A 23,837-nucleotide genomic window follows, 5' to 3' on the forward strand; every position below is an offset into this window, starting at 1 on the left:
CAGAAATCAAGGAAGCAACCAGAGGATTCAGGACCAATCTGAAGAGGCTCCCACTAGCCAAAGACGGGCCAACCTGAGCAGCAGTAAAGGATACTGACGGTGGTGAATGAAAACACATCCAATATGTTCAAATCCATGAGACCATGATGATATTAACACAAACAAATAATTAGTCACTATTGGAGGGTGGCAGGGAAACAACTCATATTTTTGAAACTGGAAATCAAAAGGAAAAAAAAATCAAAGACTTAACCTGACTTTTCTATACAAACTGTGCCATAGAGTAACCAACAGCAGATGAAGGGAGGTTTTTATCTGGTGATGAATTCCATCTAAGAAGTGAGAAGAAATTAGAATATTAGACTCTTATTCTTTTTTTAAAAAATTTATTTATTTATTTATTTTTGGCTGCATTGGGTCTTCGTTGCTGTGTGTGCGGGCTTTCTCTAGTTGCGGCAAGCGGGGGGCTACTCTTCATTGTGGCGGGCGGGCTTCTCGTTGCTGTGGCTTCTCTTGTTGCGGGGCACAGGCTCTAGGCGCACGGGCTTCAGTAGTTGCAGCACAAGGGCTCAGTACTTGTGGCTCGCGGGCTCTAGAGCGCAGGCTCAGTAGTTGTGGCTCGCGGGCTCTAGAGCGCAGGCTCAGTAGTTGTGGCACACGGGCTTATTTGCTCTGCAGCATGTGGGATCTTCCCGGACCAGGGCTTGAGCCCGTGTCCCCTGCGTTGGCAGGTGGATTCTTAATCACAGCTCCACCAGGGAAGTCCTAGACTCCTATTCTTTTGCAACCACTGACAAATAATGGATTTAGGCAATCATGGCTTCTAACATCGATTTAGGATCACCGATGGTTCCTATGTCACAAAAAAGAGACAACCTGACATTATGTACTTCCCGAGAGAACTTCGCCTATGAAGTGGTTGTGCAAAAAAAATTGTGCCACGCCTTATGAAGCCTCCAGAGGTGAATGCTACCTCACAGGAAACTCAGGGCACAGACAAATATTAATGAACACCATGAAAACGAAGCCTGCAAAATCCAGATGGTTGGAAACTCCCAGGGCAAATGACTGGTTTCTTCAGCAACTAGATTGCAAGGGAAAAAAATGAAAAGATGAAGGGGAACCAACGGACTGCAGTAATGGACCTTTGTTTGGATCTGATTCAAACAAACTGTAAAATATACATATAAACATTTGTGACCCAGAGTGGAAACCAGAACATTTACTGGGTATTTGATGATATTAAGGAATTATTGTAAAGTTATTTTAGTTATGTTACCATATTATGGTTCTGGGTTTTGAATGAGTCCTTATCGTTCAGAGATACAGCCAGAAATATTTACAGATGAAATGACATGCTGCCTGGGGGGAGCGGGGTTGTAGAGGAAACAAGATCAACCACGAGTTGCCAGTTGTTGAGGTGGAGGGATGGGTCCAAGGGCTCACTAGGCTGTCTCTCTCCTCTCGCGTGACTACAGTTGAAAAGTCCCATCTCCGGGGACACTACCTCCCTGGCCCAGCATTCAAAGCCCTGCAGGCAGCTCTCAGCTTCACCTCTGAACACTGCCTCCCTCAGGCCCTATAGGAATCTACACCCCGTGATGCCTCAGGCCACCTCAGCTTTGCACCGGTGGCTCCCTCTGCCGGCCTCATCCCAGTCCCCCGTCCCTGTCCCTCCGGGGCCAGCTGAGCAGCAGCTTGCAGGGTCCTCCTTACCCCACCCTCCCCTTGGGCGCCATCCGGCAGCCCCTCCCCCAAGCTCCTGCTCAGATCCCCACAACCTGGCACAGGGTCAGGGCCAGCTCCACAGCTGGCTGAGTCTTTCTGGGAGGAAAATCCCCAAATGCCAGCCGCAGCGAGGGCCTGGACAGCTGGTGAGCTTGTACACACTACTGGTGTGAAAGGAAAATAAAAATGGAGTCAGTTTTACTAAACGCTCTAAAATGGAGCTGGGGGGCTTCCCTGGTGGTGCAGTGGTTGAGAGTCCGCCTGCCGATGCAGGGGACACGGGTTCGTGCCCCGGTCCGGAAAGATCACATGCTGCGGAGCGGCTGGGCCCGTGAGCCGTGATCGCTGAGCCTGCGCGTCCAGAGCCTGTGCTCCGCAACGGGAGAGGCCAGGACAGTGAGAGGCCCGCGTACCACAAAAAAAAAAAAAAATGGAGCTGGGAGGCCACTGAGAAAGTGTGACTTCTGCATGTCATCACCTGCATGGAATCTGAACTTTGACCACTTCTTGTCTTAATGCAGCCATCCAGAACGTTTGCCTAGTGTTCCAGAAACTCAAGATATTTATTGGATCCTTACCCTAAAATAACTCTTGACAGCCTTCAGGACAAATATTTCCTTTAATGACCTTATGGCTTTTGCCTTTACAAGCCCCTGACTTCCTCTTTCCTGGAACGCTCTTTTGGTTCTACCTGAATCTGTGTCTCCCCGGTTGCAATTCCTGAGACCTGCAAATAAAGCTCCTTGTTCTCTGCAGCCTCGATACTGATTGTTGTTTGATGCTGGACACCAATTTACCAACCTCGGTGTGTGGCTGGAACTTAAGCTTCGACTAGGCCACCTCTCGGAGCTTCAGTGTCCCCGCATCTACCTACCCTCCCTCCAAGGCTGTTGTGAGAACGAAGGTGGAGAACAGCCTTGGCTGTACTGCATCAACTGTGGACGGCTGTGCACACATAAGAGGTCGTCCCTGCTGGCGTGTGGAGTACATGGTGTGTGCAAACCTCGGGGGGACCTAGTCAACCTCCCTCCCAAGAGGAGAAAGGAAAACCTTAACAACAGTCCACTGTGCAGATGGGAAAAACAGGCCTGAAGGGGCTGAGGCACCTCCTTGGGCTCACCGGGCAGTGAGGCAAGAACTCTGTGGGATTTGCAGCCCCTCGTGCACCCATTAATAGCCACCCACTGCAGAATCACCCAGAAACCTCAGAGTCTCACTGATGGGTGTGCCACAGTACCCCCTGGTGCCCCAGCACCTGGAGCACCCCCCGGCGCTCTCCCTCAGGGACTCCCACCCAGACCCAAGTGGCTGGGCTCAAATCCTGCTGGGACCCTGGGCAAGTGAGTGAATGCCCGTGTGTGAGTGTGCACAGAAGCATGCATGTGTAGGTGCAAGTGTGTGCGTGTGCGTCTGTCCGTGTGGCAGAGAGGGAGCTTCCCACAGATTTCTGCCTGGGACTCCAGAGGGCCAGCCAGGAGCATTTCTAAACAAAGCCAGCAGGGCTGCAGGCTGAGGGGCTACAGTGGAGTTTCCTGTGTTACCCAAGCTGGGTGAGGTGAGCCACAGTCCTCTCCAGATCCTCAGAACGAGACGGTCCCTGGTTCTGAGCATCTGAAGTTTCTCAGTTCTCAGCTTCTGATTCCAAGTCTCAAATTGCCGAGTTTCAGACGCCACAGCTGGAAGAAGCCAGGAAGATTGGGCAATCCCCACCCCCAGCCCCTTGGGAGAGGAGCGCCTCCCAGCTCACCACCTGGAGCGTGGGGTGCTGACACCCCTGCAGGGGGCCCCGGGATCCCTGTTCACAAGGAGTGAGCACAGCCAGACGCTCAGAGACCTGGGCGGCCCCTCCGGCTAGGCCCCCAGGCTAGACTGTGAGGGCTTAAGGTTCCCTCGGCTGGGCCCTTCCAAGCCTGGTAATGGTGAGGAGAATCTACTCCCCCATGACCACTCTCTCCAACCACACAGCCAGGCCTGGACCCTGCCTATCCCTCCACCCCACACTGCCTGCTGCCCTAAGCACTGGCTGCTGTGTTGCCTCAGGCAACTCACTACACCTCTCTGAACCCTACACTCTACCTTAGTAAATAGGTTCTCCTAACACACTCCTCCCAGAATCATGGTGCAAAGTGAGACTCTGTCTACAGCGACTGGGAAGGTACAAGGAGGAAATCCAGAGAGGAAGCCCGTGTGCCTCTCAGGAAGCTCAGTGCTTCACTAGCTTTAAGTCATTTCATCTTCACAGTGACCCGATGAGGAACGAACCATTACTATCCCCACCGACAGATGAGGAAACAGGCTCCGGGAGGCTGCTCAGGGTCATGCGGGTGGTGGCTGGCGGCAGCGCCAGGCTGGGTCCCTCACACTACCGTACGCTGGCTCAGAGGGAGGCAGGAGCTCAGGAAATGGCAGGTCTCTCTGCTCGGTGGCTTCTCACGGGTTCCATGGAAAGCAGGTCCTCATTTCCCATTCCCTGCACTCCCCCCGACCCAGTCTCAGGAGCAGAACCAGGGCTTCTACTGCTGTCCTCGGGGTGGGAAGCCTGGGTTCCCGTCTCTGTTCCCCCCACCCCTCCCAGAAGTATCTTCAGGAGTGGATGGAGGCTGGGGCTGGAGGGCAGGGCTTGGGGAAGGGAAGTGAGGCGGCAGCAGCTGCTTTGGGCAGGGCTCTGGGGTGGAGGAAGACGGTGATACGAGACCTGCCTGGGGGGCTGTTCCCAAGCAAAACCCCAAGAGCGGCCTCGGAAGCGGGGCCTGCCCTTGTCTCGGGGGAGAAGCCGGCCTTGCCCGGGCCTGAGCCCTCAGATGGGATGGGGGCATCGGCCTTTCCCATCCCAGGGGGCCAAGGTCATGGGGTCGAAGGTCCACAGACCCAGAACTTGATCCACATGCACCCTGTCGCCAGTCCCTCCACACACCCTCTGTGACTTCGGGCCGGCAGCCTCCTCCCTGGGCCTCTGTTGTCACCGTCCACAAATTGAGTGAGGGTCGGGGTCAGGTGGGGCACTAAGGTGACTTGGTGACATGGGTCTTCTCTGGTCAGTGGGGCAGGGCTGCAAGGGGCTGCAGAGAACCAGGCTGTTCCCTTTAGAAAGTCTGAGGCTGGGAGAGGGTCAGGGGCTGCCTGAGGACATACAGCATGTTAGGGAAATCCGGGCACAGCCCTGGTCCCACCTCACCTCTCAGCCACTCGCCTGTCCTGTCTGCCTCCGGCCCGGCCACCCTGCAAGGCAGGGAGACTCCAGATTGAGCACGGCTTGGTGGGTCCCCACCATCCCCTGTGGGCCCCAAGTGTCTCCTCGAGGCCTCAGCATGGCTCTCTCCATGCCCCATCATACAGAGGCCGGTCTGGGGACCACTGGAGAAAAAACTGTCAGGGCTGTTGGTTCCTGGCTGGGTGTCAGGGGACCTGGTTTTAAACCCCATGCTGATGTCTGACCTTGGGCCAGTCACCACCTGCTCTGGGCCTCAGCCCTGAAAGCGGCAGGAGGAGGGGGCACGGGTGTGGAGGGGGCCCAGGGAGGGGTGGCTCCTGGGAAGAGAACACATACCACGAGGCGGGGACATACAGGCTTTACTGGGGACACGCAGTGAGCATGGCAGAGGCACTCACATGCCTGCACAGAGCAGACGTGCTGGGGTGGGGATACAAGCAGTCTGCACCAAGAGGGTCCCCAGAGCTGCAGGGAGGGGTCAGGCAGAGAGGCAGAAGGACAGGGCCATCGACAGGGGTCTAGCCTCCAGGCTCCCCCGGAGTCAGCAGAGAAGCAGGCAGGAATCCAAGCATGTCCCGGAATAGACACCCGAGCTTCAAGTTAGAAAGGACCATCACTCACACCACAGCCAAATCTCCCACTGAAGAATCGACTCCAACTGCTTCTGCTTGCCTGCCTCCAAAGTGGGGGCCTGCCCTCCTGGCAGCCCTGGCCACTAGGGTTGGCTCTGACCCTCCATCTCTCAGTGCCTCTGTTCCCAGGGCCCTGCAGCCCCCCGACGGCTCTGCTTCACGAGGGAAATGCCATGGGGACGTGCCTGACAAAAAACAGGGCTGACCTGGAGACACGGTGTTGGGGGTGCTTCCTGAGGTGCCCTTGGCTGATGCCAGGCCTCAGAGGAGCTCACTGGGCCTGTCCAGCGTGAAGGGGGCTTGGGGGTTGGAACTGAATCTGCTGGCAATTGTGCCTCAGTTTCCCTCTTTGTTTGGTGAGTGGGTTCTGCCCTGTGACCTCGGAGGCCAGTGTTCCGCTGTCACACCACACTGTCACCTCCAGCCCACTTCTGACCATCATCCATCACAGCTCCCCTCCAAGGCTGCCCCCGATTCCTACCCCTCAACCCCACCAAAGATGCCACACCAGGATGACACACCTGCCTTCTCCGACCAGTTAGCCAGGAAAAGCCTGACATCCCCGGAGGGGACACCTCAGGCCCCAGAGATGTTACTGTCTCCAGCTCCAGGGCTCTGGACCCCCTCTATCCAGCTTCCCCCAGGCAGAGGGAAACCTGTTTACTACACTGTTCCCCACTTCACTGCATGAACCTCAAAGTCTCCCGGCTCAGGAGCTTCCCCTCCCCAATGTCATCCTGATCAAGCCCCTGCTAAGGGCCACCAGGGAACCAGCTAGACAATTCAGACTTATTCACAGGGCAGGTATAGAATACAACCATATGAATATAGCATGGTCTCTCTCCATACATATGTATATGTATAGATAGATACATCTCTATGCAACGTTTTTTAGATTTCCCCCTTCACTTTCCCCTCCTGAAGTCATTCCCAGAAGAGCAAGAGCTGGCCTGCACAGCCTCCAGCGTGCCAGCCACTGCCCGCTGCCCAAATCAGCCCTCACAGCAACCCTGCCCAATGTCTTAAGAGCCCTGACGTGTCGTGGGCCCACACAAGGTGCCCGGAGCAGCAGGCTGAGTGTTCACCTCCAGACACAGACACTGGGAAGGGGCATCATGGCCAGGAGGGCAGCAAATGCCTGTGTGCCAGACTCTCCAAGGAGGCTGCTTTGTCGTCTCCGGGCCCCTGTCTCTGGAGGAAGCCCAATGGCTGGTTCTTTAGAGTTGTCTCTCTCGGTCTGTGCCTGTCTCTGTCTTGGTCTCTCGGTCTCTCTCCCAACAATGGAGCAGAGAGAAGGCAATCTCCCATGGCCTCTCCATCTTCCCACACTAGCCCCGACCAGGTCTCCATGGTGTACGGCAGAAGCAGCAGCAGCCAGGTCAGCTTCTAGACTACGGAGCCCTTGCATCTTCTTCCCGTGAACAGGAGCGCCAGCACCAGGGAAAGGAGAGAAGGAAGGACGCAGGCTCAGGGGTCCTGGCCAAGCCAAGTACAGGCCAGCAGCTAGAAAAATGTCCCCAAACACACACATGGGGGAAAGGGGTATGGGCAGGGGTCAGGCAGGTGGGCCAAAGGAGAGGGTAGCAGCGGGCAGCTGCCATCAGAGCTGGCTAAAGGCCACGGAGGCCTTGAGGTTGGCAGGCTCGACGCCCTCGCTGAAGGTGATGAGGAAGTACATGACCTTGCGGATCTTGGCCAGCTCGGACAGGCGCTCCCCAAACTCCAGGGCGTCGGCCTCATTCCAGTCCATGGCTTCCAAGTCCTCCTTGCGCCAGAAGATGGCAGCGGGGTCCCGCAGCTGCCGCGTCATGAGGTTGGTGAGGTCGGGCGTCCAGATCTGGGAGGTGCCCGTGATGGTGACCTTGCCCAGCTTGTCCAGCACGACGTCCCAGCGCTCAAACTGCAGCCTCTGCTGCTGGATGAAGTCAACGCGGTACACGGGCTCGGCCGGCTGCAGCAGCTTCTCGCCATCCTGGCGCTTCCCCCCGCGCCGCTTCAGACTCTCCACGCGCAGCCACATCTGCTTGGTCAGGTCCTCGTCCAGGACCAGGGGCATGTCGAGCTGGGTCGGCTTTGGCTCGTCCTCCGCCATGGCCCCCTTGCTGCTGCCGCCTCCACCGTCCAGGAGCCGAGTGGACTGGGGGCCTCACGGCCAAGGCGAGAGGCCACCAAAGAGGGCCCCGCCTCCCCTTTCTCCCCCCTCCTCATCCCGCCCCTCTTTGCCACTGGCTCTTCCCAGCCCCACCCCGTCCTCAAAATGGGGTGTGCAGGAAGGCGGGCGTCCCCACATGCCTCCTTCTTACTCCTTGCAGAAGCGGTAATGGAGGCACTGCCCGCAGGCAGGAGGGTGGCGGGCTCCTCAGGGACCAGCTGCTGTGGCAACCACGCTGGCTACCATGGATGGGCTGAGAGCTGGCTTGCTGTGCAGAGGGAGCACTGCTTACAGGCAGTAAGAGGGCAGGAGGCGGGGGGCAAGCGCTCACTGGAGACACATCAGGAGAGGCTGAAGACCCCCTGGCAGCAGGGTGGGAAATAAGGCCCAGAGGGGCCCGCCGACTTGAGATTTGAAGTCACCTAAGCCGAACCTTGGCGCTCTCCTCGACTCGGCCTCACCTGCACCCCTCCACGCCTGATCGGCAAGGCCTGTGGATTACCCTGGAAACACGCCTCCCCAACCCCACTGCCAGGACCCCGGCCCAGCCACCATCATCTCTCACGGAGACCGATGTTCTCAAACTTCAGGGAGCACCAAAACCAGCTGCAGGACTTAAAACTCAGTTTGCTGGGCCCCACCCCAGCGTTTCTGATTTAATCGGTCTCGGATGAGGCCTGAGAACTTGCATTTCTACCAGCTTCCCAGGTGATGCTGATGCTGCTGGTCCAGGAGCTGTGTTTTGAGAATCACTGACCTGGATGATTCTTGCCTGCTGGCCCCGCCTCCACCCTGCACCGCATGGCAGCCACATGCCCAGGAAGCTCTTCTACTAAAATCTCACCACTTATTACCCCTGTGTCGAGCCTCAGTTTCCCCCAGGAGACTTGAAGCCACGGAAGAATCTGACAAACGTCTGTATCCCTGGTGCCTGAGGGGGAACCAGGAGCTCAGCTGTTATACGTGGGCAAATGGAAGAAATGTGAGCGTAACTGGGGGTGGGGGTGAGGGAGAGGGGAAGCTGCCATGACACTGCCACACACAGAAAAGAGGACAGAAGCAGAGGTCAAAGGGTAGTAACTGAAAACAATCTGAAGGGTCTAGTGGACCACAAGCACAGTCAATTGCTAGATGGAAGCTAAGTCAGTCAGTAGGGTCTTGGGCTACACAAACTGCAAGAGGGTCACCAAAGGGGACCACGCACCCGATCCTGTTAAGACAAACACCTCAAGCCCTTGGGTCAGTTCTGGGGGCTGCTGGCAGCAACTCCCCGATGGTATTCGAGAAAACCATAGAGCAAATGTTAAACTGCCTGCCCCTCACAGAACCTTCTCCTTTGTAGCTGGAGCAGCAGAGGGGAGGGGAACAATGTGTCTGAGGAGTGACTGTTCAGGGAGCTTCTCCCTCCTTCATGAGGAGGAGCTATTTCCTTCCCAGCACTAAATTTTGCTTTTTATTTGTACATTTGCTTAATTTTTGTCTGTGATGTCTCCCCACCGAGAGGGCAGAGACTGTGGCTGTCTGGTTCATCACTCTAGTCACTACCTAGAACAGGGCTGCCACATAGGAGGCCCTCAGAAATCCTGAATGAATGAATGAACAAATGACACTGACAAGAGAATAGCTGATGTGATGGATCCTGGGGCCTAAGGACGAGGACAACAAGAGGAAGATGGGCACATGGGGAGAGAGTACACGGGCACTGACCGAAGTCAAAATGTGGTTTAGAGACAACTGTGCATCGGGCACAGGAAGGAGGGAGATGGCTGGAAGGTGAGGGTGATGGAGCAGCAGAACCAAGAACTGGGCCAGGGTGATGAGGGCAGGGTGTCAGCCACACGGGCACAGTAACCCCTGGGACGCAGCAGTACTTGGGGTGGGAAAGGCTGGGAAATTGGAGGTGTTGAGCCCTTGGTGCCTGGGTGCCAGGGTAGCTGGTTGCCAGGGGATGGCAGTAAGGTGGGCTGCTGGTGGGGGCCGGGGGTGGGGGGAGTGGGGGACAAATGGCATGAGCCTGCAGGGGTCTATATGGGGAGGGTGTGGTCTGGAGGCATCACTGAAGGGAGAGAATGCCACCACCTCTCCGGGCCTGCAGGACATGGTGGGAGGTGTCCAGCCTCTACCAATGAGGATTCAGAGGCCGCAGGACCCTGGGGAAGGGCCTGGTCTCGGCCTGGGCAGAGGGTTACCGACCGGCAGGAGGAGGCTGAAGGTGGAAGCTGTTACCAGAGCTGGGGCCTCACAGACAGGCAGGGCAGGAGGGAGGGAGCCGTGGGGACCAAGGACGGCCAGAGGGCAAGGAAGAGCAGGCGGGAGGCTGCGGGTGGGGCTGGCCCACTGCTTCCCACAAACCTCTGCTTGGCCACCAGATGCCTTGGGAGGCCCCACCAAAGGCTGGATGTAGGAGTGAATAGAGAAGAGAAAAGCAAGGTCCAGACTTGCATCCGTGACTGCAAAAATGTGATCATAACAAATGAACAAGCCCCTCTTTAACCCCAAATGGAAAAAAGACTAGAAGGAAATGCAGAAAACCCTCAACACTGGCTGTTTCCAGGTACTTTTTAAAATCACCTGTCCCCAGTACCTAGAATGGTGCTGGGGCATAGCTGGTGCTCAATTATCGTGCGGTGCATGAACTGCTATATGCTAAAGGGCGGGGATTGCTCATATAACACGGGCAGGGGTGGGATGGGAAACATTTTTAAGTGGAACTAAAAGACTGCCAGGCCCTGCCACCAGGTGCCTCCCCTAGGTCCCAGCCCAGGATGCCTACCCCCCAAAACTCGCTCTCAGACACTCGGGCACCCTGCTGGGTTTCTGCTCAATTCTGCTCTCCCCCCGCCGGGGACATGGCTGTCTCCTCCTGGGCTCGGGTACCCCGTGACTCAGAGCAGGGCTCAGGCCTGCCCTCGCGCCTGGGGCCATGCCAGGCTCTAGGGAAGGTGAACTCACCTGGCTTGGGCCAGGCCAGGCTAACGGCAAATGCTCCACCCCACTGTCACATCTGACTTCTGGTCCACAAAACCTGGTCATCTAAAGTCCACTGCCCTGCCCTCAGGGAATGCACAGTCAAGTTGGGGAGACCATAATTCCCCAATCAGGGATCCCATAGGACGGGGAGGCCTGCTTCCTAGAAGTGTCCGGCAGAAGAGAGGAATAGGTGGGAGGCCAGAGGAGGGGAAGAGAGGGATTTAGATTGCTGCTAAATGCCATGGGCTTGCCCCGCACCCCTACCCCGTGGGCTCCTTTAATCCTCCCACCACCATGGGGACTGGAAAAGTCAGGTTTACACAGAGGCCAAGAGAAGAAACATGACCTGACCACGGTCACACGACTAGCGAGAAACCCAGCCAGAATCAAACCCAGGACCCGCTGGCTTCAAATCCCGAGCCTGTCGGCCCCAGGCCGTGTCAAGTACTAGAGGTAAAGGGGTGGCTTCCTGGAGAAGGGGACATGTGTGTCAGGGGTGTGATGTGCCTGCATCTGAGGCTCAGCATCCCCAGAGTGTGAGGTGGGTGGAGGGAGCAGGGGTGCAGCTCAGGCTGAGCGCCCCCGTTCCATGGAGAAAACAGGGTGCAGCAGGGGAGGCCCTGCAGGGCAACAGGCCCAGCAAGTGAGGGGTGACAACAAACAAGGCCCAGTCAGCAGGGACAGGAGGGGAGGGGAGGCACAGTAATGAGCTCCCCGGGGCCTCGTGCCTCCTGCCGGGACCCAGGGTCTGTCACCACAGCAGCACCAGAAGGCAGAGTGCAATTAGCCCAGAACAGCCTGCCTCGCCCAACCTCCCAGGGACCTAAGCTCCTGGAGATCTGCCCCTGAAGCTGCCATAGACAAGCCAGGCTGGGTGTCCCAACACCCTGCAGGAGGAACTTTAGGCCCAGAGACAAACACAGGCCTGTCCATGGTCACAAAGCATCAACGACAAGCCTCTTGCCTGCGGGTCCGGGGCCCCTTCTTCCATTTGCTAGGTGGAGAGCTGTCCCAGGGGTCGGGCCCAGAGCAGGGCACACAGTAAGCTGAGGCTCATCTCTACAAATGACTAGACAGCCCGTTCCCCAGGAGGGGACACAGAGGGCCAGGCCCTGGCCCCACTGCAGGCCCCAGGAGGCCTGGGGCTGCTGGCCAGTCGCTGGGGAGGAACTCTGTTCTCAAAACTTTCTTGAGCCCTCTCTGTGCCGGGCTCCTGCTGGGCTCAGCAGGAAGATGTAGACCAGCTTTGTCTGTGAGCTCGAGAGGGGAGATCACAGATAAACAGGCAATTACAGGGTTGGGTGGGAGGTGTAGGGCCAGCCCCACAGGGTTCCCATGTGCCACCTCCAGCCGCAGACGGAGCCCTGACCAGGGAACCTTGTTCTGGGCTCAGAGAAGGGGGTTGGAGCCTGGAGGCAGGAGGGTGAGGACAGCTCTACACCCGAAGAACAGCGCCAGACCCGAGCCTCTGTGGGCCATGAGGCTCTCCAAGGCCCTCCCAGCTTGGACACCCCATGACCACCCATGTCTACGGATCTCAGCAGTGGCCTCTGCCGAGGGGCCTATAGCACAGAGCTTCCCATATCCCACAGGGCCACTGGGGCCAGGCCCCAGGGATGCCCACTTGGGGGTGGCTTTGAGAGGTCACACCCCTGTTCAGAAGACATGACAACAGGACACCTACCACAGTCCCAGCCTCGGCGAAGGGCACAGCTCCCTCTGATGGCTGAGGGATGCCTCAGAGGATGAGAACAAACTCATCTGCCCCTTGCACCCTGCTTGCCCAGGAACACCCATTATGTTCCATGAATCTTAATGGTCACAACACTGGTCACTGCAGCGCTGCACTGCACAAGGCCCTTTAAGCACAGTACCTTGTTCCACCCTCACAGCTCCCCGAGAGGGAGCTACTCTGATATCCCAACTTTCTGGATGAGTAACCTGAGGCTAATTACAAAGCTATGAAACGGCGAGGCTGGGACTTGCACCTGAGCCTGTAAGACTCGGATGCCCGGTGCTCTTAAGCCCTGCTGCTAGTCCCTACAGAAAGGGCAGGGATGAGAAAGGGGCAATGACTTGTATTTGCTGGCGTGGGAACCCAGGATGCAGTTCCCATCAGTTACTCTTTAGAAACCACAACTCCAGCCTCCCTGCTTCCCCAAGGAGGGAGCTCTGAGTGTTGGACTTAAGGGCTGCACCGCCGAATGCTGCCACAAGAGGGCGAAGTGTCAGGACCGGAGCCCATTCTTTCCAACCTAAAACCCTGTGGCTCTGGTCCAGAATATCAGCTGCTTGGAGCCATGAATCATGAAACAGGATTGTCTGGATCACTCCAGCTGTTCAGAGTGAGAAGAGTGAGGCCCAGAGAAGGACAAGAGTTGGCCAAGTCGCACAGCAGATACTGGCAGGGGTCTCGTGAGCCGCAGTTAGTGGTGTCTCCACACTGCACATGGTTTAGGCAGCCTCCACATTTCACAGGTGCATATTCTGCACAGTGGGCCCCCAACAGTCAAGAGCGGACGCATCAGAACTGGGAGCTCTGCAGATTCCCAGCACCTGCCCCTGAGCTGGCAGGGGCAGGGAAGGTGATTCTGATGCTCCATCAGTACTGGGGAGCCCTGGCATCACCCCACCCCATCCCCACACAGGCTGTCGTAACGTCTCACCTGCTCACTCAGGCTGCACCTCCCCCATCTGATGGGGAGGGCGCCAGGCTGAGTTAAGTCTCCCCAGCACCCCTGCCTGACCCAGGCCTCACCTTTTGCCACAGTGACTCGCGGGAAGCGAGGGACGAGCAGGCTGCCACAAACCAGCAGTTGCCCACCTGGCCCTGGTGCAGGTCGTGGGAGCTGATGCCATCCACAAAGAGGCGGGGGTCCTCGCATATGTCCTGTGGAGAAGCCGAGAGGAGACCTCACTGTCTGCGTGGAGATTCGCCCGCCTCCCCTTGCCAACTGGGGCCCTGGGTCAGTTTCTCCAAATCCGGCTTCCCCCAGGGCTGCCCAGAAAGCCCTTCTCCCCTCCCCTGGCAAGAACTCTGCTCTTCTGCCAAAGTTTGGATGAAGAGCAAATACTGTGGAAGGACTTTGAGGGGCTGGACCCGGGCCACCACCTGCCTCCTGCCCTCTGTGGTCTTCTCTGACCAGCAAGGGCTCAGTGTCCATCATCCTCCAGCACCAGCAGCCCTGCAGGGCCCATCCCAGCCAGCTCTCAGGGGCCCACAGTCACAAAGTGGGGTGAGGTGCAGGGCAGAAACACATCAAAATTGCACGAGTGCAAAGGGCCAGGGAGAAGCGAGGAGACAACCATCCCAGGAGCCATGTGGGCACATCCTCGGGCTGTCTCATCTGACCCTCACCCCACCCGAGCAGTGTGGCATTTTTATTCCATTTTATGGATGAGGAATGAAGGTTCAGAGACAGGCAGTGACTTTCAAGGACACACAGCAAGCAAATGCCGAGCAGAGCTGAGCAGACACCCCCAGAGCTCCCCGAGTGCCCACCCCAGTCCCCTCCTTCTCACCCATCAGCATCTTCACTCTAAAGAGCTGAGAGCGAGTGACTGCTCTCCAAGGGGGCGACAATACGGGGTGGGGGAGGTAAACACTGAGACATGCCTTCCTTCCTGCTGGCACCGTGACCTATGCTCACCATGGTCCTGAAAGGTGGGCATTGTGCTCATTTCACAGATGAGGAAACTGAGGCCCAGCGAGGTTGAAGAACATACCCCAGCCACACAGCACTGGCCTGCCTCCACTTCAGCTGGTGCTCCTGAACCAGTTCAATCACAACAGAGCTACTGAGGTCCTACCGGAGGCAGCCAGCAGAGGGCAGCAGAGTCAGGAAGACAGAATTCAAATTCCTGCTCCCCATTTACCGGCTGTGCAACTTTGGGCCAGTGGCTTAACCTCTCTGAGCCTCCATTTCCTCCCCTGTGCGAAGGAAGTAGATTATTATGCTTGCAAGGCTGTGTAAGGACTCCACAGAATGTGCAGGCAGAGCACTTGGCAGGGGAAAAGGGGGCAAAGGGCCATCAGGTCTCACTAAGGTGTTCAGGACTCCTGTTGCCACCTCTGCCTGGGAAAACCAGAGTTTGGGAGGGCCAGATTGAGGGCTGTAACTCCCCTGAGGGCATGAGCACTCCAGATGGGATTTCAGGGTGACCCAGGGCCAAGCTGCAAGAGGCTCCCCCAGAGTACAGACTGTGGGATGCCACAGGTCTGAGTAACACTGCCCCAGGTCATGGAAACCCAGTGAGGCTGGAAACCCAGTGAGCTCTCAGGAAGCAGTGGCTTTGCCTCTCACCCAGCTGCCCTCATTATCTTATCTCCCAGGGCCAGCTCAGAACTCTGAGCCAGAGGGAGCCATGACTTAGCATCTGCCTCCCTGGGGCCTGGAAGGGCAGGCAGGACAAGGGTGGAGGGGGGCTTCGTACCTGGAGGACCCCAGCCACAAGCCCACCATGGGAAAGGAGACAGCTACCGCCTGGCATCAGAGGAAGTGACTTCCGAGGCACCCCTCCCCCTTGTGGGCCCTGCACAGAGAAACGACCACCAATTCCACAGAGGAGGATGCCGAGGCCCAGGATGGGGCAGGGACGCCTAGGGTCATGAGGCAAGTGGATGGATGAGACAGAGCCTAGCCCCTGGAATAGAGCTCTCCTCCCCACTAAGCGGCACTGCCAGGGCAGCCTGTGGGCAGGTCCAGCCACCCCAGCCTGCCCCAGACACTTCTCTGGCCCCTGGGAGAGACTGAGCTCAGGGCTCCGGAGTCCCTGGTTCCAGGCTTGGCACTGCCCTGACTCCCTGTGATAGAGCAGAGACCTGGGGCAAATCTGCCAGCCTGGGAGGGAGCGGAGAGGAGGAGGTGGTCTGGGTGTGTTCCCGCTGCCAGGAGAGGCGCGGGTTTGCCAGCTCAAGATAGAGAAACGACTTGAAGTTGGCGGCGGCACCTGGGGTTGGCCCTGGAGTCCAGCGGCCAACTTGGGACACTCTGAATGGAACAATCAGAAACAGCTTGCAATGACTGGGCACCTGCTGTGTGCCCAGCTGTGCAGAACAACCCTGTGAGACACGTACAGTTAGCATCCCCATTTTATAGATGAGGAAACCAAGGCACAGAGAGGTTAAGTCATTTGCACAGGGCCACAGAGGAAGAGGTGAACTGAGATTCCAATTCAGACAGTCAGCTCCAGAGCCTTCAGCTGGGCCAGGACTTATGAGTGACAAAGCTACCATCCCTTCTCCATCCCCTGCACCTGTCCTTAGCCCAGCTTGGGGGACTTGAAATATGGCAATGAAACCAAGGGGTCAGGGGCAGCGCTGACCCTAACCTTTGTCACCATAGAGCCCGGCTTCTCAAGACCAGTGATAGTCCTTCCACCTTTCCTGGGCCATTGGCTAAGCACAGAGGGCAGAGCCAGTCAGAAAATTCCCAGCCCACAGGCAGAGCCCTTGAGGAGGAGAAGCCTGAGTGTAACCCTCCATGTGAGCACAGCTGTGACAGCAGGAACCCAGGGAGAGATCAGAGGAGGCTCCCTGGAGGCGGTGACGCCAGCAGAGCAGGCATGGAGAGGGCTGATGGGCAGGGAGGCTCCAGAGGGGAATGGAGACTCCAAATTCCCCCCCAAGATGGGATCCAGCCACAGCCTCGAGACCGATGCCACCTCTGATGCCATCCTCCCCGGGGCCCCCAGCCAGCTGTGCTCCCTCCCAAAGCTGCCCTCCCTGAAGTTCACCTTTGGGTCTCCCCCACCAGCCTGAGAGCTCCAGGGCAGGGCCCAGGTCTGGCTCTGCCCACCTCCAGTGTCAGGAACAGGGGCTTGGCAGGTTCTGCTGCGGGCAGGAGCCCTGGGAGGAAGGGACAGCAGAGTGGCCTGCAGGACAGGGCTGGCCAGGCACCTGCTGGGAGCCCGGGTCCAGGCCACACCCAGGGCTGGGGTGACCACTCCTCCGGTCAATGTACGTCTCTGTGGGGCACAGCCTCCTGCTGCTGTGGTCACCTCTCACCTCTCGGCCCCTCCCAGCCTGCCAGACCAGCTGCACCGGACATAGGTCACAGCCCGTAACCAGCTCCTCCCTGAACCAGAACTTCAGGTTTCCAGGCCCCGTGCAGAAACAGGAAGGCAGCTAGTCAACGGATCCAGGGCGCCTTCAGCCCCTCCGCTCTCCCCCATCTCTCCCCTCATCCATCCACCTTCACCCCAGTCACCTCCCTCCCGGAAGCTAAGATCACAGCTGGAATCGATTAGAACGGGGAAACTGAGGCCCAGGAAGGAAGCAGGACCTCTGCCTGGGACCGAAAACAGGGCAGTGCTCTCAGGGGTTACAGCCTGTGCCCCATCCCCTCTGCAACAGACTTGCCTCCCCAGCCCATGCTCCCCGCCCCATCCTCCCATTGTTCAAGGCCACCGGAGCATATGCCAGGGAGGGGATCATTCCTGGGCAGGGCAGAGGCCCAGGTGGCTGGACTTGACGCAAACTGCCTGCTTCACAGCATAAAGGGGCCTAATGCTCAGCACAGCCAAGGAGCGGGGCCTTCTCCAGGTGCTGGTGTGAGCATGAGCCCCAGATGTGGGGCCGGGGACCACCAGGCCACTTTACGAGAATTCTGGGAGGTTCCAAAACTGACGTCTGTTTGTGGGATCCCTATTTGTTCCCTTCTTGGTTCCACCAAAGGACCTGCAGGCTTATCATCCCCAGAGATGGGACAAGGCACAGTGCAGCAAGGGGGGACATGGGGTGGAGTGGTACGCAGGGATGAGAAGCAGTGGTACGAAGGCCGTGGGCCTGACAGAGAAGGAAGCCTCCCATCCACCCATCCCCTTGGGATTCCCCGAGTCACAGGCCTCCTCCAGTCTCTTATCTCCTCTTATCTCCCTGGCCAGGCCCGTAAGGGAGGCCAGCTGATGTTTACTGAATGGGAAAAAACAAAGAAATACTGGACCTGGGAGGAGGAGGGTGTGGGCCGAGGCAGGTGCCCTGGGTGGGACTGAAGTGGACCAGAGAGTCCAAGAGATGGGACTTCCGGGAAGGGCTGGCTCTGGGTCCCCAACACCAGGCCGGCAGGAGCAGGTGGTGAAAGCAGGCAGTTTGTCATCTGCCTCCTGTGTGTTGAACAGCACAGATATACCTCAAGTCACTTCAACCTCCAGAAACCAGGAGCAGCGAGAACTATTCTCCCCATTCACAGATGAGGTAACTGAGGCCCGGGGAGGGGAAGTGACTTGTTCAAGGTCACACCTCCTGCAAGGTAGGGCCAAGGCCATCTGGCTCAAAAGCCAGCCTCCTCATTCCATTTTGGGAGAAAGAAGAGGGAGGCTGGCAGGCAGGGAGGCTGGCTGAGGAGATCCCCCAAGAGCAGAGAGGCCACAACTAATGTCAAGAGAAGGAGCTGAGGGGTGGGGTGGGAGTGAAGACGGCTTCCCCTGGGCCTTCGAGAAAGTTGGCTTTTTGCTCTACTTGTAAACAGTCAAGTCACAGGACCCAGGAAATGGGACTCCACAGAAACACGGCTGCCTCAGGCCATGCTCCACCTCACTGGCCAAGGGCCGAGCAGCTGGGAGGTAATGGTCACCCCACTGGGCTGGCTCCACCCCAGCAGCCTGAGGCAAGTAAGCCTGACTTCCTGCTCCACCAACCCTACATCCCGCATCCTGTCGGTGGAGCGGGGCCTGCCCGCCATCCCACCCTGCCACCACCTACAGCCCCACTTACAAAGGGCCGTCCATCCCACACACCCCAGTCCACACCGTCTCACCCCGGCATCCCACACCACTCAGAAGTGCCTGGCCCTGAACTGCCTCCCAACCCAGAACCGACCCCCACCGCCGCCCCTGGGCCCCGCTCACTCGTCTCCCTCTCAACGCCAACCACCACAAGCTGCCTGTCACCGGCCTCCACATCCAAGGCAGGGGCAGCTCTGCGCCTCCTCTTTATGTGTCTAGGGATGACTAGGCACCAAGCCCGGTGAGAAAGGCAGCGAAGGAGAGTGTGCCGTGGCAGGACTCCTGGACTGGCAAAGGGCCCAGAGAGGGCAGGTGACTCCAGCAGGGTCACACAGCAGGGGGACGCTGAGCCCAGCCAGCTTGGCATTTCCTCCTCTCACTGCAGCAAGCCCAACCGTCCCCAGCCATGCCTCGCCAGCCTCCTTCCAGAGCCACAGGATCTAAAATGTCTGAGTGATGGCCAGAGGGCAGCAGAGGGTCAGGAGGGGAGCAGCGAGGGGGTGGAGTGAGAGGAGGGCAGAGAGCTGGAGCACCCAAGGCCTCACAAAGGCCTATTGAGGCCGGACTCCTTCCCCACCCACCAAACAAAGGAGAGGGAGGAAGCCATGCGGGCTGGGGGTGCACCAAGGGGCAGGAGTCTAAGGCCAGGCCGGGAGGCGGCTGGGAGTTCAGAGAACCAAGGCAGCACAGCTCATGGGGCTGAGGTCCCCAGGGGGCACCAAGGACCCTCTATCTGGGACCGGGGAGGTGGGCCAGGGTGGGCAGGAGCCCTGGGAGGAAGGGACAGCCCAGTGGCCTGCAGAACCCGTGCAGGCCACTCTGCTGCGCCCCGCTGGGCGATTGGGGCACGTGCCTGCCCCTCCTGGACTCAGTTTCCCTACCTCTTAAGCACCCCAGTCCAAGAACATCGAATTTTGTGCATTGGAAGGGACTTGAGAGCCTGGCCTGTGAGAGAAACATGAAAACTGAATTTCACTTTCCCAAAATGCCCAGGGGGGCTGGAAGGCACTTTGTAACGTGCAAATCTTCCCCCGTCACACGCTGCTGAGAGCCTGGCCTAAGATCCCCGCTGCCTCAGAGCACAGCTGCCCTGGCCCAGCCCTGCCGACCCCAGGGCTCCCGGGCTCCCTCTCCCCTTACTTCACCCCACACACCCCACGCTCCTGCCACGTCCCAAATAAGGCTGAGGTTTCAAGCTCGTGTCTTTCTCACACCCCACGCTCTCACCCCTCAACTCTGAGATGCCTCCTCTGAGTACTGGAGGGGGAGTCTCCCCCGCCCCAGGCACCTCGGTCCAGCACCGTCTCCTGTACTGAAGTCCCTCCGGTGTGACCAACTCTCAGTGTCACCAGCACAGCCGCGGAGACTGGGGAGGGGACCTGGGGCACTGGCCTTCAGCAGCCTCTCCGTCACCCAGGCCCCCAGGGCACCCGCTCTCACTCGGGAATCGGGGTTAAAGAGAATGAGATCATGCCATGAGGCCAGAAGCTTCTGTCCAACACATTCCAGCCTCAGCGACCAAGGCTGGGACAGAGGGAGCCGTCAGACAGATGCTCCATAATTCACAGATCCCGACAATAATGGTGACAGCTGGCTTACGGGTGCCAGGCTTGGCGCCAGACGTTCATGCATCATCTCTTTTAATGCTCACAACTCTATGCAGTACTATATTTTTCACTATTGCTATTATTACTGATTAACCATCGTAATAAATACCTTGCATGTACAGCAAATGGCAATTTCAAAATCACTATGACACTAATCAGCAAAGTAAATTCCTTCTACTTGAATGTCACTCTACGTTGTACTAAAAAAAAAAGACACATCCAGGGCTTCCCTGGTGGCGCAGTGGTTGAGAGTCCGCCTGCCGATGCAGGGGACATGGGTTCGTGCCCTGGTCCGGGAAGATCCCACTTGCCGCGGAGCGGCTGGGCCCGTGAGCCATGGCCGCTGAGCCTGCGCATCCAGAGCCTGTGCTCCGCAACGGGAGAGGCCACAACAGTGAGAGGCCCGCGTGCCGCAACAAAAAAAAAAAAAAAAAAAAAAAAAAGGCACATCCACATCACCTCATTTGTATCCGAAAAACGACCCTGGCAGGAGGGTGGCAGAACAGAGGGCCCCACTTTCCTCATAAGGAAGCTGAGGCCCAGAGAGGTCCTGGCTGGGCAGTGATGGCCACGGAACTGGGGGCCGTTCTCCTGGCTCCCCATCCAGATGAAATCCCACAGCAGGCAGGCCCAGCATCAGCCGCTCCACTTTCTCGGTTGCCTGGGGCCTCAGAGCGACCCCTCCCAGTCACCCACCGTCCCCCGCAGACTGGGTGGGTCTGGGCTTGCCCACCTCAGCACCAGTTCGGACCAGACACTGACCTTGGGGCGCTTCCACCTAACGGCGGGCCCTGGGGTGCCCGTATAATACAGTGAGTCGTCGGTGGCGGGGAACGTCGGGTCCTCAAAGAGCACCTTCCTACGCAGACAGGCCCGTTTCAGGGCCGAGTAGTTCTGGTCCCCATAGGGCTTCACACAGGAGAACATGGTGGCCGCCAACCCGGGAGGGGAGGCTGAGACAAGGCAGCAGAGGGCAGCTCCTGGGGCACCTGGGAGGACAGAAAATCAGAAGAGCATCACTTCCTGAGGACTGGAGGCCCCGAGGGAGGTGTGTCCCCGCGTGCTCCCTCCCCACAGCCCTGGGAAGTGGGCACGCTCATCCCCATTGTTCAGGCCAGGAACTGAGGCTCAGCGAGGGGGAGAGACCTGCCCAAGGTCACACAGCTGGTACGCACAGAGCAGGGAGAGGAACCAACTAACTCCGCAGCCTGAATTTCCTCATTTCTGATGCTTAGAGGTGACGCCAGGCCCGTGGGCCAACAGGGCACAACCATGATGGCGCTCAAGGCTGCCTGGCTGCACCCATGACCTCCCTTCCTTTGTTCCACCAGCCTTCCTAGACCTCCCAGACAGAATCAGACCAGTGGTGACCCAGCAGCTCCCTGGCTGGTGTCACAGCCACAGGAAAGCGGCAGCACTGTCTCCAAGTTTCCTTCTTCCGGACCCTCACGCCTTAGCCTAGAGCCGCAAGACGATCTCTGTCCTGTGTGGAAAACCCTTGGCCCTGGAGGCCCCTCCAGCCTTCAGTCACATCCCTTCTGACCTCCTCCTTCCAGCACTCTGCCTTCTCCACCGCACTTCCGGAATAAATGCCTCCAGTTCTGTAGGGAGCGCTCTCCTTCATGCTGGTGACCTAACCTCTAACCTCCCCTGAGAGGACTCCCAGCCCCACCCTGTGACCTTCCAATCTCCAAAGCCAGACTCTCCCACACAGCCTTCCAGACCTTGCAGCGTCTCACACTCCTGGACAGTCGGTCTCCTCTTCCTAGGCCTCGGGGGCATCTAGCGCTGGTCCGGACCCATCTCCCCATCTGACCTCCCCTCCCCTTCAGGCGTCCCCTGGCTAATGACCCCCACATCCCTGTGTTCAGCCTGGACCCCTCTTCTAGGCTTCCAACTGGCCCATCTCCTGTGAGGGCCAAACTCCACAGCAGAGTCTGGACTTGAATCCACACGCAGCCCTGGCACACCAAGGTGCTGTGCCTATCAGCGTCCTCCCTTCAGCCCCCCGCAGTCCAGCACCCTGAACCTTGTAGCCATGTGCTGACCAAATGCAAGAGACCCAGACTGGACTGACTCAGGAAAGGGCTCTGGGAGGGGAGGGGAGGAGAGGGAGCCACAGCCAGGTGCCCTGACATAAGCTGCGACAGCCAGGCACCTGACTGACAGCCTCATCTATGGCCCTGCATCTCACACTCCATCTGGGCTGCTGGCTCCAGCTGGGAGCTCCACACCCCCGGGCCTACTTATCATTGGGCCTGCTCAGGGCAACACTGCAATCCCCACCCCCAAGACACAGGCCCCAACTTCGCAGCCTAGCTGAGGGAAACTGAGGCAAGGTAGGCCAGCTTCTAGGGCAAACATGAGTTTGTGAGCAAACTGATATGGGGGTCAGTCCCAGCTGTACTACTCACCTGCTGTGTGGCCCTGAACAAGTCACTCAACCTCTCTGATTCCCTATTTTCTCATCTCCACGATGGGAACAATGTTGCTTCAGTAACTGGAAGATGCCAGTAAAATTAACCAGAGGCTGGGGAGACTGCTTAGCAGGCCAGAGGGAAGAGGAAGAACGGAAGTAGAAAAGCCCCTCTCATTCCCAAGAGAGAACCTCCGTGTCTCTGGCACCTGCCATGTGCAAACCACCTGGCTAGAGGATGGCGTTTAGGATTTGCTGGGTGGGCCTTGCATTGTTGCCATTTTCAGAAAAGAGAACTGAGGCTCAGTGAGGGGAGGCAACTTGCCCAAGTTCCATGGCAGAGTCTGGACTTGAACACACATCCTCTGACTCTGGAGCCTCCATCTTGGCCTGGTGACCCCAGAGTGCGGGCCCGGCTCACCCCCCACACACCCTGGCTGAGCCAGCCTCACAGGAAAGGAAAGATGAGGGGATTCAATAGAGGGAGAAACAGGAAAGGAAGGAGGTGAGAATGGAGGGGTGAGGGTGGAACACGGATGGACAGAGGGAGAGCAGGGCTGATGGTCCCTGCCTGCCGAGGGACTGAGGGCTGGCTTGTCCTCTGCTCTGGACCCACAGCCACTTCATCTTCTGCCCATACATCATACAGGGCCCACCTGTTCCACTGCTGTGTGACCTCAGGCCAACCCCCTTAACCTCCCTGGCCATCCCTCTACCCGGGAAGGCCAATAACCCTGCCCCTTCCCACCCACCCTCCCAGCGTTGGAGGCCTGAGGGAAAGAGAAGGGGGAGCCTGGAGAGGCAGCCCCTGGGCTCCGGCACACAGCCACCAGGACCGCCATGAGCCTCACAGTTTCCTGAAAGACCTGTTTAGGAAGCAATTTAAGCTGCAAGAATTAGATCAAAGAAGCTGAAAGCAGGAGCCCAGAAATCAGCTCTAGCAATTCCAGTGTTCAGAGCCCAGAACCCAAGGAGGAGAAGCGAGCTGGCTGAGGTCACAGAGCCAGGCCAGTGGAGAATGAGGGCTCTGGCCACCCTTCAGGCCACGCGGCGGCCAGCGCTGCTGGGAAGGTTTGCTCCTAGGACAGAAGGGAGGAGCAGCGAACAGAGAGGGGGAAGCTTGGCTCGGCCCAGGTCCAGAACCGGGACCAGGCCTGGCTGGCTGAGGGTCTGACCCAGTTCAGCCATCTCTCCAGCCTCACCCCTGCCCACCAGGCTGACCCTGGCCTCCTTATGCCAGGCTCTCTGGCCCTGGCCTTTGCACAGGCTGCACCTCATGCCGACTGTCCTGCACCCTCCGTCTGCCCCAAGGTCACCTCCCACGCCATCCACTGAGTCAACACGCCCAAGGGGTCAAGAGTCACCAGCCTCTGAGCTCTGCTCTCTCCCTCTAGTT

At 58.2% G+C, this 23,837-nt stretch overlaps 2 protein-coding genes across 2 annotated transcripts in view; both read right to left on the reverse strand.

Annotated features, from left to right (window-relative positions):
- CAPN5 (calpain 5) overlaps positions 1 to 20,952 on the reverse strand; it is a gene marked incomplete at both ends in the record, with an annotated part of 37,002 nt that extends 16,050 nt beyond the window's left edge. Inside the window, 2 exons of the mRNA XM_079707499.1 lie at positions 13,452 to 13,583; positions 20,788 to 20,952. Of these exons, the coding sequence (XP_079563625.1) occupies positions 13,452 to 13,583; positions 20,788 to 20,952 (297 nt within the window). The remainder of the gene's footprint in view (positions 1 to 13,451; positions 13,584 to 20,787) is intronic.
- Positions 7,172 to 7,663, reverse strand: OMP (olfactory marker protein; the record flags this gene model as incomplete). Its single annotated transcript, XM_079709577.1, has 1 exon — positions 7,172 to 7,663. The coding sequence occupies one exon, from the start codon at positions 7,661 to 7,663 to the stop codon at positions 7,172 to 7,174; it is 492 nt and encodes a 163-aa protein (XP_079565703.1).
- Positions 20,953 to 23,837: the final 2,885 nt, after the last annotated feature.

Source organism: Hyperoodon ampullatus (assembly GCF_949752795.1).
Source record: "Hyperoodon ampullatus genome assembly, chromosome: 7".
NCBI classification, from domain to species: domain Eukaryota; kingdom Metazoa; phylum Chordata; class Mammalia; order Artiodactyla; family Ziphiidae; genus Hyperoodon; species Hyperoodon ampullatus.